At 44.6% G+C, this 16,482-nt stretch overlaps 3 protein-coding genes across 66 annotated transcripts in view; 2 read left to right on the forward strand and 1 right to left on the reverse strand.

Annotated features, from left to right (window-relative positions):
- The window catches only part of FLVCR2 (FLVCR choline and putative heme transporter 2), a 70,985-nt gene extending 70,256 nt beyond the window's left edge, over window positions 1-729 (forward strand). For all 16 annotated transcript variants that reach the window (XR_012416004.1, XR_012416005.1, XR_012416001.1 and 13 more), the window contains one exon: window positions 1-729. This exon is cut by the window's left edge and continues 1,045 nt beyond it. The gene's annotated coding sequence lies outside the window, so the exon portion shown is untranslated.
- Window positions 730-3,796: 3,067 nt separating this feature from the next.
- ERG28 (ergosterol biosynthesis 28 homolog) lies at window positions 3,797-13,742 on the reverse strand. 2 transcript variants are annotated; one of them, XR_012416009.1, is made up of 5 exons: window positions 13,641-13,742; window positions 10,274-10,437; window positions 7,797-7,891; window positions 4,674-4,792; window positions 3,797-4,539 (listed from the first exon to the last, which is right to left on the reverse strand). XR_012416009.1 is itself a non-coding variant. In XM_005561825.3 (5 exons), exons 2-5 carry the CDS (start codon window positions 10,404-10,406, stop codon window positions 4,460-4,462), a joined length of 423 nt encoding a protein of 140 aa, XP_005561882.1. In that variant the 5' UTR covers window positions 10,407-10,437; window positions 13,641-13,742; the 3' UTR covers window positions 3,797-4,459. The 2 variants fall into 2 exon arrangements, 1 of the variants encoding a protein (XP_005561882.1); XM_005561825.3 differs by having other exon boundaries at window positions 7,801-7,891.
- Window positions 13,743-14,086: 344 nt separating this feature from the next.
- TTLL5 (tubulin tyrosine ligase like 5) overlaps window positions 14,087-16,482 on the forward strand; it is a 291,003-nt gene continuing 288,607 nt past the window's right edge. For 36 of the 48 annotated variants that reach the window (XM_005561833.5, XM_005561835.5, XM_005561836.5 and 33 more), the window contains exons 1-2: window positions 14,087-14,240; window positions 15,874-16,044. In XM_005561833.5, the coding sequence (XP_005561890.1) occupies window positions 15,971-16,044 (74 nt within the window). In that variant the 5' untranslated portion in view covers window positions 14,087-14,240; window positions 15,874-15,970. Of the gene's footprint in view, window positions 14,435-15,873; window positions 16,045-16,482 lie in introns of all 48 variants that reach the window. The other 12 variants (XM_073997878.1, XM_073997882.1, XM_073997883.1 and 9 more) reach the window with 1 other exon arrangement.

Raw genomic sequence — 16,482 nt, forward strand, 5'->3', positions numbered from 1 at the left:
TCCAAAGCTGCTTCTGAGAGATAAGAGGGAAGGGGTAGAAGGAAAGGTACCCCTTGAAATGGGAATTGAGTCTGTTAGAATTAAAAGCTTATCTCATGTCTGCTGGGGACAGTATTTGCACCACCAACGCCTCTCCTCACCTGCTTTGAGCGATAATCTTTATCAGGTATTCTAAACTTAAAGGGATTCCCTTTAAACCAACTCAAGCTGACCTTTCTTATCTAGCCTGCTGTTTGGCTGTACTCATGGGCTTTGATAATATCTCCTAAAAATGAGATTTTGGTAATTTCTCCTATGCATTGGGCAACTGCCATCGTGACCACTGTGCTGTCTTGCTCCATCCACTGCCCTGGCCTCAGCGTTATCAGGGCAGCCTGTGCTGGCTGCAGTACTGTGGTGCTTGGGCCACTGCCTGAGAGGAGCCAAGTGTGTGTGTGTGTGTGTGTGTGTGTGTGTGTGTGTTTGTACAGATTCGAGCAATGGATGCAAGGAACGTGCTGTATGTAATAGAATAAAGAAGTTCTTGCTTTTGGCAGAAGTAGTGGGTCAGTGTGGAAGAGAGGTGAGGGTGTGCTTCACTTTTTGATAAAGAGAAAGATGTTTACCCATCAACCCTTCAAAAGGTATTAACACAATGTTTACCAAACCTATTGCTTTATTTGAAAAACATAATTTGTGTTTTCTGTTTGTAAGATCAGATGTTTCGAGGCAATAAAAACTTCTCAGAAAGTAGTCTGCCTTATCATTTGGTAGGGCAGAGATGGCTCTTAGAAGTCCCTCAAGACTGGACTGTCAGATATTCCTGAGGTCCCTGTCTCAGGTACGGGGAAGGGCTGGGCTGGGGCGGGGGAGGAGCTAGAGGAGCAGCAACTGTGGCCTTCCACAGGAGCATCTCACTGTTGCCAGACCTTACCATCTGGGAGGGATATTTTTTAAAGACAAGGCTGTAAAGGTTACTGTTTGCCTACATGGAGGGGCTGCAACTCAACATCCAGCACATGACCCTGACCTCTTTCCACGCTGTGTATGCGCTGGAATGTGAGTGACTGCGGATGAGAGAGTCCACTGTTGTTCCTGGCTCTGCCTCAAAGGGTGGTTGAAATGTTTGTTCTCTGATTACTTCAGCCATGCACCAGCTTGCTGTGGCTGGGGCCCACGGTTCAGTCCCAGCAGCTGCGGTCCTGCATTACCATTTTTCTTCCTAACTGTCCAACTTCCTGTTACTCATCCCTCCCCAGTTGTGATCCCCCTGTGCATGTTACTTGAATATGCTGCTACTATCTGTGTTCTGTACCTTTTTTCTCTAGAGAGTTGTACCGGGCCTATGGCATTCTAGCACCGTATCTATTAGCAATTCTTAGCTGAGGAACAATATTATGATTCTATTTTAAATGATCTAGGAAGGGACCCAAGCCTGGGCTGTTAAGAAATCTAATATCCATAGTGTCTGCTAAATACTCTAACTATACATCTCTTTAGATCCTTTGGGACCCTGCCTTTACTAATCTGGAATCACTTTTTTCTTTCTTTCTTTTTTTTTTTTTTAAATGAATTGGTTTTCTTTTTTTTTTTTTTTTTTTGAGACAGAGTCTCGCTTAGTCTCCCAGGCTGGAGTGCAATGGCGCGATCTCGGCTCACTGCAAGCTCCGCCTCCCGGGTTCACGCCATTCTCCTGCCTCAGCCTCCCGAGTAGCTGGGACTACAGGCGCCCGCCGCCTCGACCGGCTAATTTTTTTTGCATTTTTAGTAGAGACGGGGTTTCACCGTGTTAGCCAGGATGGTCTCGATCTCCTGACCTCGTGATCCGCCCGCCTCGGCCTCCCAAAGTGCTGGGATTACAGGCGTGAGCCACCGTGCCCGGCCTGGAATCACTTTTTTTCTTTGAGATGGTGTCTCATTCTGTTGCTAGGCTGGAGCGCAATGGTGCGATCTTGGCTCACTGCAACCTCCGCCTCCCTGGTTTGAGCCATTCTCCTGTCTCAGCCTCCCGAGTAGCTGGGACTACAGGCATGCGCCACCATGCCCAGATAATTTTTATATTTTTTGTAGAGACGGGTTTCACCATGTTGGCCAGGATGGTCTCGATCTCTTGACCTTGTGATCCGCCCGCCTCAGCCTCCCAAAGTGCTGGGATTACAGATGTGAGCCACCACGCCCGGCCAGGGAAACACATTTCTATGACGCATGCTCAGAGGACCTAAATCATCCAATGGTTTCATTCACTCCTTTCATAAGAGGTCTTCATGTGGATCTGCGTTCAAACGTTAACTGTCATCACTGCTTTTCTTACTGCCTCCTAACAATATAGCTGGCAAGTAAAGAAAAGATAGTTCTTACTATTGAGATTTTTTCTAGATACAGTGTTCTGGGCATATGAGGCCTGGAATTTCTGCAACTAACTTTGGTACCATAAAAGAGGTTAGCCTGAGGATGCCAGCACAGATAGGTAGTACTGAAAGAATCGTGAAGAAATCGAGCTAGTCTTGATCAAACCCTTCCTGAAGTTTATAATCTTGTAATTTTTCAGTTATATGAGCCAGTTATCTTTATTGTTTAAGCTAGTTTAAGGTAGGTTTTGTCCTTTCACCTAAAGAGCCTTAACTGATAAGAGAATTCCCAATGTATTTAAGTGTAAACATCAAGCTTCTTATCACACACTTACAAGCCCCCTGCCTCCCTTTCTGACCTTTTCTTTTACTTCCTAACTCTTCACCATACTGTGATTACAGAGATCTTGCTCCTTAAAAAATACTATTTCTACCTTCCAGTTGCTGCTCCCTCTGCTCTAACAGCCTGCTCCATATCTTAAGACATTTGACTCCTGAGCATTCAAGTCTCAGCTCAAATCCCACCTCTTAGCCTAGGCAACATAGTGAGACCCCATCTCTTCCCACTCCCCAAAATATTAGCTGGGTATGGTGGTGCACACTTGTAGTCCCAGCTACTTGGGAAGCTGAGGCAGGAGGATCACTTGAGTCCAGGAAGTTGAGCTGCAGTGAGGTGTGATTGTGCCACTGCACTCCAGCCTGGGTGACAGAGTGAAACCCTGACTCTAAAAAACAAAAAAAATCCCATCTCCCCAGGGAGGACTTTCTGATGATAATTTATGTTCCCCAATGCCCACCCTACATTCCTTCTTGACCAAAATACCTTGTGTTTGTCAGAGTTCTTATCACTGTTTGTAGTTCTTTATTCATGTGTTGGCTTGTTGATTCTGTTACCTTGACTACAATGTAAGGCCCACAGGGGAGGGGCATTGCTTGTGTCGTTCACTTCTCTTTCCCAAATGTCTGGCATGGAGAAGTACCCAACAAATATTTGCTGAAATAGCGATGGCCTTTCGGATACACACACTGCGTATGAGGGTCCAGCTGGGGGAGGCCCTCTGGGTAGGGTATAAGAGCAACTGTCCATTCCAGTGCATTCTCCTCGGGGTTTAGCTGTCTTCTTCCCATGTCATGCAGTTGTTTCATCTACGCTGCCTAGTTCTATTTTTTTGTCTCTGCTCTCTCAAGAATCTGTTTCTTCTTTAGGAGGAAACAAGAAAGGGCACTTAGTGTTTAGTTGTGAACGTAGAATCTTGAAGGTGCGAAAAAAGATTTGACTTCAAGAATACAAGAGGAGTGAGCAAATGACAATAAGGAGCTGGAGGCTGCCAGGCTGACCTGTGTCTTGAGCTGTCCTACTCACTATGGTGTATTCAATCAGGCATAAAGCTGTGATTCTCCTAGGGCTCAGAGAAGGCAGCCGTGCTCTTGTCTTAGCAGAGGTCAAAGTAAAAGGACTGATCAGAGCAGAGGGTTTTTCTATTTATTACAAAAGTTGTTACACAAATACAGCTGACCAGAAGGTCTAAAAACAGCCCAGACTCTTCCAACCCTCATGCATCTGTAGACAGAGGGAGAGCCATGGTCTTGCTCACACACAGGGGAGCCCTTCTTAGAAGAACTGCCTGTCCCTTGGAAGGTTCAGAGTCTTGGGTCCAGCAGCAGAGAGGAGCCCAACCTGCGTGGACAACCCCTTGAGGCAGCCCTTGGTCACAGCTGCTCTGGGTGGGCAGCAGGTTTAAGTTTCATAGTTCACATGTTCCCACCACACAAGTCAAATCAAGGCATGAAAATAAAAGGGAAAAAGGGGAAGGCTGGAAATGGGAATCCTGGAAAGAGGTTGCAGGTGGGGGAAGGAGACACAGTGGGTTTCCGAGGAGCTGGCAATTTCTTGACTTGGATGGAGTTACATAGTATTCACTTTAAAATTATTCTTTAAATTGTACATACATGTTATATACTTTTCTGTATGCATATCTTTAAATTTTAAAAATTAAAAAAACAAAGAGGCTAAAAGTGAATAAAGGGGCTGACGATGGAACAGAAAAGAAGAAATTAAAGAGGAGAGATGATGAAGGAAGAAGATGGCCAAGGCGGAAGACGATAAAGTCCCGGAGGTGGTAATGCTGGCCTCAGTTTCTCTTCTTCTGTCTGGATACTGGTTCTACTTCTAGGTACCGGAGCCCGACTAGCATACCCAGGATGGAGAAACCTTAAATACAGAGGAAAGATTAGTGACTGACACAAATACAGCACCTTTTTTCCCTCTCTCCTGTGTCCACCCTCTGTACTAGCTCTTGAGCTGGGACAGTTCCTATAGGAGGTCTAGGGTGGTTGGATGCTTACTTGCCACCATCAGAGGCGCCAGGACACCAATTGTGGGAGCTGCAGTTCCATAGACAAACAACTCAGAGAGGAAATGCCCCAGGGCGAGGAGGAAGGTCCAGAGTGTGATGTGATAGAGCCTACAAGGAAGCAGACAGAAATGGGAACCAACGTTACTGTTTGTTCAGAACAGAGGAAAATTATCAGACTTGATACATACAAATAAGAACCCAGGATGTGATTCAGGCTTAAAAGAAAGGACACTTGTTCCTGAGGAAGACCTGGTTATTTGATCACACCAACATTCTCATCTAGGGCAAAACTGAAGTTTTCAACTGCTAAACTGAGAGGAGAATGGTTCGGGCACCCAGAATGAATGACCAAGTCTCAGCAAAGTGGTGAACTCAGCTATAGTAAAGCAGAGCCTGAATTATGACAATCCCAGGCAGTGTAGACAACTTTGGATCCAGCACGCTTACATATTCTATTTATCCAAATTGGTTGACTCTGCAGTCTAATCCCATCTGGCAGGCATCTGGCCACGCACTTGTTGGTGTTTATATGATGGATGCCACAGAATGAATGGCCTCATGACGAGTAAGGAGCAAGGACACCTCTGCGGCTTTTAGATGCTCTTGAAATATACGTTGGTTACTTTGTGTTTTAGCCTAGAAAAGCAGTCACATTGAGGACATGGTGACAACCTCATGGGAAGAGAACTTGGTTTTCAGCTTTGACTATAAGGTAGAGAAGAGACAGGCTACTAGGTGACTGACCACTTTGGTTGCTGACATCTTTTTTTTAGGTATAAAATTTTTTTAAATTATGAAATACTTCAAACATACAAAAAATTTACCGAACACTGTAATGAACACCAATGCAACCAACATCCAGCTCCCTCAGATCTTAACCTCTTGAGACTTTGTTTCAGAGACTCTTTTCTAAGAAATACAAACTTACAGAGTAGAGTTAAAGCATCCTGTGTATCCTTATCCTGCTCTGAGCCTGTTCTCCTCATCCCCACAAGTAACTGGTATCTTACATTTGATTCGTATCTCTCCTGTGCATGTTTTTATACTTTTTTTTTTTTTTTTTTTTTTTTGAGGCAGACTCTTGCTCTGTCTCTCAGGCTGGAGTGCAGTGGCACAATCTCGGCTCACTGCAACCTCCACCTCTTGGGTTCAAGCAATTCTCCTGCCTCAGCCTCCCAGAGTAGTTGGGACTACAGGTGCATGCCATCACGCGCAGCTAATTTTTGTATTTTTAGTAGAGATGGGGTTTCGCCATGTTGGCCAGGCTGGTCTCGAACTCCCGGCCTCAAGTGATTGATCTGCCCGCCTTGGCCTCCCAAAGTGCTGGGATTACAGGTGGGAGCCACCGTGCCTGGCCCATTTGGAAACAGGTATGTATGTGTGTTGACTTTCAGTCTCCAGTTAGGGAGGGAATAGGATCAGAATGCATATCAGAAGTGAATGGATCAAAGTCCTAGGCTAGAAAGGGCTGGAAACAGGAGTCAGCATTTGCAGCTGTCCTGTGTGGGCATAGGGGAAGGGAAAGTAAATGGTAACTGAGATAAAGATGAGTCAGGGTTAGGCCAGGCATGGTGGCTCAAGCCTGTAATCCCAGCACTTTGGGAGCCGAGGTAGGCGGATCACGAGGTCAGGAGTTCGAGATCAGCCTGACCAACATGGTGAGACCCTGTCTCTACTAAAAATACAAAAATTAGCTGGGCGTGGAGGTGCGTGCCTATAATCCCAGCTACTGGGGAGCCTGAGGCAGAAGAATGGCTTGAACTCAGGAGGTGGAGGCTGCAAGGAGCTGAGATTGTGCCACGGCACTCTAGCTTGGCTGACAGAGCAAGACTCTGTCTCAAAAAAAAAAAAAAAAAAAAAAAAAGATAGGTCTGGGTTGTCTTTGCTCACTTCAAAAGCACAACAAGCAAAAGAGATATCCCTTATACTCATCAGTAATTCTTCATCATGGTACAGGTCTTTAAAATGATTATTCAATCCTCCCTTCCTCTTAGTCACCCTGAGAGGTAGAACAGATATCTATTCTCATTTTATGGATGAAGAGGCCAAGGTGCAAGCAAGGTGAATAATGGACTTGCTACTGCAAAGCTAGTTACCAACAAAACTGCGGCCAGAACTAAACACACTGCTTCCAAAAGTATGTGTCAGTCTAGGACAAGTAAACTAGTTTCAAGTTTGGAAAAAAAAATAATAAGGTTGAAGAGATCAAAGGGCTAATAGCCCTGCTTCAAATCTCACGTAAATCAGTCTTTCTTTAAACTAATTGGATCTCTTATATTTAGATGCACAAAATCAGGAATTAAAATCATGACCTCCAGGGCTGCTAAGAAGAGACTTAATCAAGATCATGTAGATAAAAGCTTGGCATAAGAAGAGGAGGTCAATAAATATTACCACCCCCTGTTTTCCCCAGATGCCAAGAGCCTGGATAAGACAGAAAAACATCTTAATGTGAAGCTGGCATTCTGATAGCCTCCCTTGGTGACCTGAACAAACTGTTTCCACCTAGATTGTGATGATGACTCTTGCTGGGAAGAAAGCTCGAGCCCCCTCCAGTGGCCACAGCCGGTTACGGCTTCTGATTGCCTGCAATTGTTCCACCCTGGTCTGTTTGAATACCCAAGACAGGTAGAATTCAGGAGCCCTAGCCTCTCTTTCACCCTCACCTGCTGACGCTGCATACACATACAATGGTTTACTTGTGGGTTCCTCTTTTTTCATGGATCGTGATTTCTGTTCATTTCTGCTTCTTAAGGAGGAATGTGAGAAAGGTAAGTGTGGGTGGCTACTCTAAAAAGAGCACACCACTCTACTTCTTCAGTAGAAGAAAGGCTGATTCTTTCATAAAGAAGTGGAGGGGCACGATGCAGGCCACTGGATAATGGCCTGCCAGTTTGCTATGTCAGTTCCAGAGAATTTTCAGACTTTAATGAAGACCTGTTAGGTCTATCATGTTTTCTAGGCTTGGAGGGAATGTAACCTATGAGTATTTTGTTATCCACATTCTAAGCTAATGCATTAAAATGATTAACAGTTCCCATTACTCAAAGTAACAGGTATGCCTCACATCTGATTTCCAACAAAAGGATGCTAAAGCTCTTCCTTCCCTTACATACGTCTTGTTGTGAATATCAATGGCACAGAGGCAGCGAATCACCGATGAGAGCAGCGTCCAGATCCCAAAGGTCCGAGCTTGGAGGCCATTCACTGTGTAGCAGAAAAAAGCAAGAGTGTTGAGAAGGGGAGGTTTGGGGTTCCTTCCAAACTCCTCCTATTTCACTGGTGGTTCATGGGAGGTAGGGAGCTGGACCTGACCTCTCTGTGGCTGGCAGGATGGAGGTCCTGGTGGCAACATGGGAACTAGAAGGAATTCCAGAATGAGAACTTCTCAGATTCTCTTTGAATGTCTACAGTTGGAAGGCAAGTTCCAAGAGTGAAAACCCACAAAAAGCCCAGTTAGGCAAATAACTCCTAGATAAAGTAATTTACCCCTTCTGTCCTGAAAGCCAAGACAATCTGGATCAGGACAGGTTTTGGGGAATGTTGTAGAGACTGATCTGGAAATACAAGATGCCCAGGAGGCCAGTAGACTTTCAAGGCTGATCCGGGAGAGAACTCAGAGATACTGGGGACCAATTTAGATGCCCACATATGGTCTTTAACATATGTGAGTGCTTGGGTCTCTTCCTGCATCCAGATCTATGTTGTTGGATGAACCAATACCAGGCTGGTTTCCTGTATGCATGGCAGTGGGACAAAGCACTGTTTCTTTGTTGCTTGCTGGGGGTACCCTGCTCTTGGTAGCTTTGTTCTGACATTGCTGTATTAAGTATCTTGCCCTGAAAGTATAGGTCATATTCCACCATAACAGTGGTTCTTGACTCTGGACATTTATTACAGTCAACTGAGGCAGTTTTATAAAATTACAAGGCCTGGGTACCAGACCAACTATATGTGTTCTCTGGAGGAGGGCCCCAGGCATAAGTATTTTCTAGAAACTCCCCGCTTGGGTGATTTCAATGCAAAACCATTGAGCTAAGGCATCCAGTGGCTCAGGGATGCCAAAACAGTGGAAGATACTTCCTTTGCTGGTCTACTGCCTGCTGAATCAGATAACTTTTAAGGGACAAAATTGACAACTGAAAGGTCTACTAATGTTTACTTGGGCTTTAAGGAGTTTTCCAGCCTTTGGAAAACCAGACGGCTCTCCCAAATTCAGAATACTGAAGACCATTAGATGGTAGTGAGAAAAGATTCCGTATGCCAACCAAATATCTAGCATTCGCCCTGGATAGCTACCTTCTATATAAACCAATTTGACAGCTTTACTTATGAGAAGACTGAGGACTTTTCTCTAGTTAAGAGTACTCAACCAGCCCTAACCCGATTAGGTATGAGCTGAAATTCTGTGGGACACTTTAGAGCACTGCCACGTTCAGAAGAGTACCATGAAGGCCCCTAGATCACAAGGGAGATGGCGGCTTCAACTTCTGTGCTGGCTGAACACACACACATACACACACACACACACACACACACACACACACACACACACACACAAAGTTCTGCTCAGCTATATGCCCTTAAGTCACATGACCTCTGGACTTCTTTGCCTCAACTTTAAACTCAAAGGGCTAGACCAGATGACCTCTAAAAATCTGTGAATCTATATAGGGTTCCATGACCACCTGAGGGCAGCATTTGAAGGTGAAAAGATGGAATTATTCTGCTCACTTTCCCAGGTTCTTTACTCTCATTATATCTGAGCTTTGCTTAAAATGAGCCTTAGCCTACTTAATTTCATTTTATACTCAGACACTGCAGAAAAACGAGCTAGGTCAGAGCCTGAATCTGGGTTAGCTATAAATGTGACACAGAATTGTCATCTGCTGTGAAACAGTGCTGCAGCTTAAACTACCCCACACACCAGCGTGATGAAGTGCAAGCTGAAACGGACAAACACTCTCAGCAGAGAGGCTCAGGAAGCCAGGAAAGGCTGCCATGGGCCTTCTTAAGTTTCATTTTGGGAGACCAACTGAAAGGGATTTTAAATATTTTCTCAGGGACTATGTCATGGGAAGACCTTGAATTAATAACTCTCCATCTGTAACATGGAATATGAGTCATGTAAGCCCTAACTTGATTCTGAAGAGGGCTTTGAGATATATGTAAAGCTTCTTTATGGCTTTCTAGTGAGGCATCACAGAGTCACCAAGTAAGTCTATTTCCTCACTTGCCCTTATAATGCTTTTTTTTTTTTTTTTTTAAATACACGAATTGCCCAGGGTAGTGTAAAATGAATGAAAAGTATGCAGAGAAGCTTGGGGGAAAAAGGGTCAAGTGCTCACCAGAAAGTCTATTACTCCAGTGGCTGCCAAAGGCTAGCTAAGGCAGCATCACAATTATCTGGGAAGTTTTTTAGCAACTGGATTCCTGAGCTCCACCCAGGTTCAATAAATAGGTTTGGTGAGGGAAATGGGTACCTGTGTTTGTTGAAGTTTGCTAGGTTATTCTGATGTACAGCCTGGTTTGGGAACCAGAGCATAGGGCCAGTCCTACAAAGGATGCAGAAATTCTTTGATTTCTTACCAAGGTTTGGCTTGCCAGTGTACAGCTTTTCATAGAGAAAGGTGTGGTCTCGGAAGCTCTGCAGCGTGTTCCCCATGGCTATGATGGACACCATAACCAGCCAACTTCTTAACACATTCAGGAAACGGCTCATGACTCCCCTCAAATGTGGGAGGGCTTTTTGCCTTGGAAACAAAGGCAGAGGACATGAGACAATGAGGGCCAGTCTATGTCAACCATAAGCAGGAAGGGAGGAAGAATGAAGCAGGCCAAAAAAAGATATTTAGTCACACTAATAGTGGTGAATGAACAGTATACTTTGCAATAAGTGGCATAATACTTGTCTTTGTCTAAGCAATTTCTGCAAAATATTACCCTAAATCAGAGCTCCTTTTTCTGGGTTGGAATCAGTCCTCTATCTTTACTTCTATACCTTCACGTTTTCATGCCATTCCTTTGTAATGCAAGTAGCTCAAAGGTGATTATAACTATACTCACAGACACCTGCCAGGCTATTGATGACAGATTCTTCCAAGCCTATGGAACTTTATACATTTGAGTGGGACTTACGGTGTGAGGTCACTATTTACATCCCTAGGTTTTCTGGACTCTGGTTCTCAGGTATACCATGCTCCATAAACTAGAAGAACAATCTAAAAGTTAAAAATAAACTGCTGTGTGTTAACTCAAAATAAAATCCTAAGCCCACCACGGACTGAACAGAGGCCCTCTTGGCCTAGGGGAACCCAGAAAAATCCTAAAACTGAGCCCCTGGCCATGACGAGATGGGAGGTCTCACATGCCCTGCTATATCCCTTCCTTTTTCAGGTTTAGAGACAGCAACTTACCAGCATTAAAGTTAAAATAGAGATCATAAGAATGACAGAACAGATTCTTTGTGCAATAAGGTACCAAATTATAAACAAGACCTAAGGCCATGCCAGGCAAGGGTTAAGTCACACACTCCCACATTTAAAGAATAAAACTTATATTCTGCCACAAGGTTTTTTTTCTCCAGCAGCTAGACAAGCACTGGCTTGAGATAAGCAATATTAAAACAATTACAGCTCATCCAGCTCACAGAGGCTGACTACATGACCCCTATTCCACCAGCTATAACTACACCTTTGATTGGACAAGAGACTGATTTTAGTAACTTTCTCCAGATAAGACCACCAACCGTGGACTGCTCCTGGCCAGTTTAGCAAGATCACACACTTGAGTGTCTTGGTGTCCTGAAAAGACTTTTTGACGCATAGAGCCTAGGCGTGATAGACTTAAATGTTAGGTCTCTACTCCAAAGTGAACAGGGGTCATATGTGGTTACACATGATTGTTCAATATGCACGTGTCAGGACCACCTTCAGGAATATTCATAGTTCCTCCTGTAAGCTGTTGAACATGTATGTTTAGCCAACCTGTTCAGCATAAAGCTCTACCCCAAACCCTTCTCCTTCAAAGCACCTGTCTCTGATCTTAGTGGGAGGCACTCTTCCCTGTTGGGTGGCTGTAACCCTTTGCAAGAGATAAAGCCTCTTTTCTTTTTCCAAATTTATAAATTGTGCCTGTTTAAGTTAACGTGTGACTTTAGGACTAGTAAGAAAATTATATAGTGAAGGAAACAGCAATCTTGGTGTTGGGCTGCAAGATAATAATAGGTCACAGTTCACTTACACCATGAACTGTGCCAAGCACCTAACACATATTACCATTTAATCTTCACAATGAGGTAGGCAGGCACTATTAATATTTCCATCTTACAGATGAGGGTTGGAACGGAGAGGTTAAACAAGTTTCTTAAGGTCACACAGCAAAGTCAGCAGAGCCGAGATAAGAATCATGGTCTGTTGGACTGCTGCAGTGCTACCTCACTGTTTGAGACTACTTTAATGAAGTTCCCATTTTTTGATTAAGAAAAGCATACCATATCCTCTTCTGTCTTCAAGTTGTATAGAAAATACAATTAGATTACATACTTTTTATTTTTTAATTTATTATTATTATTATTATTTTGAGACAGGGTCTTGCTCTGTCACACAGGCTGGAGTGCAGTGGCGTGGTCATGGCTCATTGCAGCCTCGAAATCAAAGGCTTAAGTGATCTTCCCACCTCAACCTCTCCACTTGGGCTCAAGTGATCCACTCACCTTGGCCTCGCCTCCCAAAGTGCTGGGATTACAGGTGTGAGCTACAGCACCCAGACTTTTATTTTTTTAAGGCTTAGATCAACTCTTGTTGAGTAGTAATTTCAGTTAGTCTGATTTAAATAAAACCAAAATAGATAAATAATCTAATAATGGAATGGCTTTTTCCCATCCTCATCACTATTTTCTCAGTCTATGGTTTATCTGTTGTCAGGTTAACCTCTTGGGCCTGAAGTGGTAATAAACTAACAGGCTTTCTTTGTCACTTTGGCAATATAAATTTCGGTATTGTTCTATGCTACCCAGTGAGATAGATATTAAAGTCAGCAATGGTCCAAGACAGTGTGAAACACCCTCCCCCCCCCCCCAAAAAAAAAGCAATAAAGAGATCTAGAGAAGGAAGGGTGAATTGATGAACCCTTCAGGGAGAGCTGATCACAAAGGTGGTCTCTGTCAGAGACTGAGAGTCTACTGGATATCATAGGCCATTATCACTTGGGCCAAGATCCACCTATCCTCTTTATTTTCTCACCCTCTCTCAAGAGGAGACTCCTCCGGGGTTTAGAAAAGCTGCATGAATGCACCTCTCCACTTTTCTGCACAAGTACGCCTTCCATTTCACAGAAGCTCTTAGGAATCCCAACAGATAGCTGATGAGGACAGAACCTGAGTACTTCTGAATTGCTCTGCCAATTTCTCAACCTAATTTCCCTAAAGCTTTAGGGCCTCCTAGAGTGTTTATAACATCTATTTCCAAATTTTGTCCTGGCCCTGGCCCAGCCCAGCCAAGCCCAACCCAGCCCAGCCCAGCATAGGTGTGCTGTTAAAACTTAATCAGGAGAGAGGGATTCTTATCTTGGCCCTACCACTTAGTAGCTGTGTGACCCTGGGCAAGTCATTTACACTTTTCAGTCTCGGTTTCCTCATCTGCAAAATGGAGATAGAAATATCAACCCGAAGGGTTATTGTAAGAATCATATGAGAAAAAGTGAAGGCTGTTTGTACAGTGCTAGGCTTATAGTGGCTGCTCATTCGCTCATCCATTCCTTCTTTCCTTGAATTCACCAGCCTTCTCCATCTTCCTAGCTCCCCCTTGTCATCGCCTCTCGAACCCTTTTCCCCCCAAAAGGTTGCCTTCCAGGTATCTTCCTTCCATCTCACCTCTATTTTTCCAGATTCTCCGATCCTCTCAATCAGAAGCAACACAGACACCTACATCCCTCTTCTCCCCCATATTCTCCTTACCTGGCGACCGGACCCCCAGCACAGCAGTGGCAGCAGCAGCCGCCGCAAACAAGCTCCCCCAGGACAGCTCCAGCCCGGAGTCCACCTGAGCCATTTGTCCCCACCCCCTCCCTCAGCCCTGCTCCAGGATTGGGTCCTTTCCTTTAGTCCTCTCTCTGATTGGCTGTCCTGGTTTTGCCCGAGCAGGAGATGGGGAGTGAACCCCTTTACTGCCAATCAGCGGTTGCCGCTGCCTAAGCCTCTCCCCAGGTACGCCGCTCACGCCGTAAACCCTCCTGTTGGACCTAGCGGAACTCCGGGTTTGGAGTCAACCTCTTAGGGGCGGAGAAAAAAACAGCGGAAAAAAAAAAAAAGACTTTCTGCCGAGGCCAGGGCTCTGCGCCCGCGCTGCGCGGCGGTGACGACATTCGCCCGCGTCCGCAGCTGAGCGTTATCAGCGCCTGCGCAGTGGCTCCCAGCGGGCGGTTGCTTGTTGGTTGTTGTAGTAACCGGGGAAGCGCCGTCGGCGGCTGCCCTGAGCCTTGCTGGGGAAGGAAGAGGGAGGTAGGCGCAGAGCGCGGTCCACGCCTACTCGCCCCGAACCATGGGAAGATGAGACAGGTAAAAGCCTGCGCCAGCGCGCATCCCTACCCTAGGGAGGAGCGTTCCCGGGTCCAGGCTGCAGCTGGCCGCCGCACTTCCCGCTCAGAGCCGGGGAGTAGCTGTTGGCTTCCGGGCGCGCCGCGTTGATTCGCGGCAGCCGAGTGGTCCTGTCCTTTCAGGGGGGAGCATCTGCGGACCTCCGTGGAATTGGGGTGAGCTGGGGTTGGGGCTGAGAAGCAGATTCCTTTAGGGCGAGGAGTGTTCTTAGGCGAATGTCTTTAATCTTCCGATCGACCTGTTTCTCCCCGCTCTGCAGGCAGCCTAGGAAAGGTTGGCATCCCTTCCCGTTTAGAGGTTTTGTTTAAACTTAAAGGACTTTCCAACATTTTGGGAAAGATCAAGAAATCCCCCTTGAGAATCCCCTGAAGAAAGCCATTGAAGTCGTTAGACATTGCCCATTGCGCCGAAGATCATTATCGGGGTCGGTTTTTTTGTTTTTTGTCTGATTTACAGTCTCATCGTATTTATGAATGTATGGAAAAGTTAAGAAGGATTGACAGCAAGTAATTATCGCTGAGTAATGGGATTATGGTCATTTAAACATATTCCTTTTCTTTATTTGTAGTTCCTATTTCTTCTTCTGACACACAAAACGACCATGTACTTTTTTACTTTGGAAAAAATATTTTAAGTTAGAAATGCAGTGTTGGAAATTTTCCAATTTTATTGTCTATTTGAGAGTCATATCAAAGTTTGTGATTTTTAGTAAGGAAGAATAATTTTTAAGAGTGGAAGGGCATTCCCCCCTCCCCCCCAACCATTTATATGGACCTTTGATTCAAGAGAATATATTCATCTTTCGGTTCATTGTTGAATTTATTTTACGGGAAACATGATGGCATCTTGTCAGAGTGCTTGTCATAGAGTCTAAATAAATATTTTCAAGGTTTTTTTTTTTTTTTTTTGAGACGGAGTTTTTGCTCTTGTTGCCCAGGCTGGAGTGCAATGGCGCGATCTTGGCTTACTGCAACCTCCGCCTCCCGGGTTCAAGCGATTCTCCTGCCTAAGCCTCCCGAGTATCTGGGATTACAGGAATGAGCCAACACACCTGGCTAATTTTTTTTTTTTTTTTTTAGTAAAGATGGGGTTTCTCCATGTTGGTCAGGCCGGTCTCGAACTCCCAACCTGAGGTGATCCGCCCGCCTTGGCCTCCCAAAGTGCTGGGATTACAGGTGTGAGCCACCCTGCCCGACCTGCAAGGGTCTTAAACCTTGAGTTTTTATTTATTTATTTTTAACCCAGGCCAGGTTTGTCTAGCAAGGAATATATGTTTTAGGGAATCAGTCACCTGCCTCAGACTGCCCTGAAAGTGAAGAGTCTATCCTTTTGGTGCATATTCGATTTAGTAAATAATGAGAAACTCAAACTTAGTAACAGCTCTTCAAATATATAGAGCACAGACAGTATGTTTGAAAAAAATCTTGACTTTTGTGGCATATCGAGGCACTGTTATGGAAGATAAACTTCTAGAGGTTGAGCACTATTGAGGAATATAGTCATTCTCATTACTTAGATTACCAGCAATAACCAATAAATAGACAACTGCATTGTGTTTCAGGTCAGTCGATCTGATCAAGTTGATTTCTTGCAGGAATTTGTGCCATCCAAATTAGGCTTGATCCAGTAAATCTGCTAGGAAAGGTCTCTGAGGCCCCCGTCTGCTGACTGCATGACAAACCCTAAAGGAAATGCCAGTCGTGATGGCCCGGGACCTGGAGGAAACAGCATCATCCTCAGAGGATGAGGAGGTCATAAGTCAAGAGTAAGTAATAGCAAGCCTGCTTTTGACCTGTGCTTTATACTCTTTTACTTGTATACTCTTATATACTCTTCTCTTTTACCTATATACTCTTTTATCTAGTGTCATTCCTTGGGGATTATCTAACTCCGGTTTTAGCTTCTATCCATAATGTCATTTAAGGTCTTGTTATTCAGTCCCAATCGGCTATGAGAAATGAGATAAGGCTCTCTTTCTGGGCATAAGCGAACATCAGCTCTAAATGTTGTGAAATGCAGGTAGTAGCTTTTGGTGAATGAACTCTTGCTCAGAGCTCCCAACATAGAAGATTTTGAAATGTTTCAGTATTGAAGAAAAGCATTTCCAAACTCTGTGACACTAGTTACGTTTGCTAATTTTCTCAAAAGTCTTTACAATGATAAAATGGTGGTAATATAGAGAGGTCAGGTAACTTGCCATAGT

The sequence above is a fragment of the Macaca fascicularis genome, chromosome 7 (genome assembly GCF_037993035.2).
Source record: "Macaca fascicularis isolate 582-1 chromosome 7, T2T-MFA8v1.1".
Taxonomy (NCBI): domain Eukaryota; kingdom Metazoa; phylum Chordata; class Mammalia; order Primates; family Cercopithecidae; genus Macaca; species Macaca fascicularis.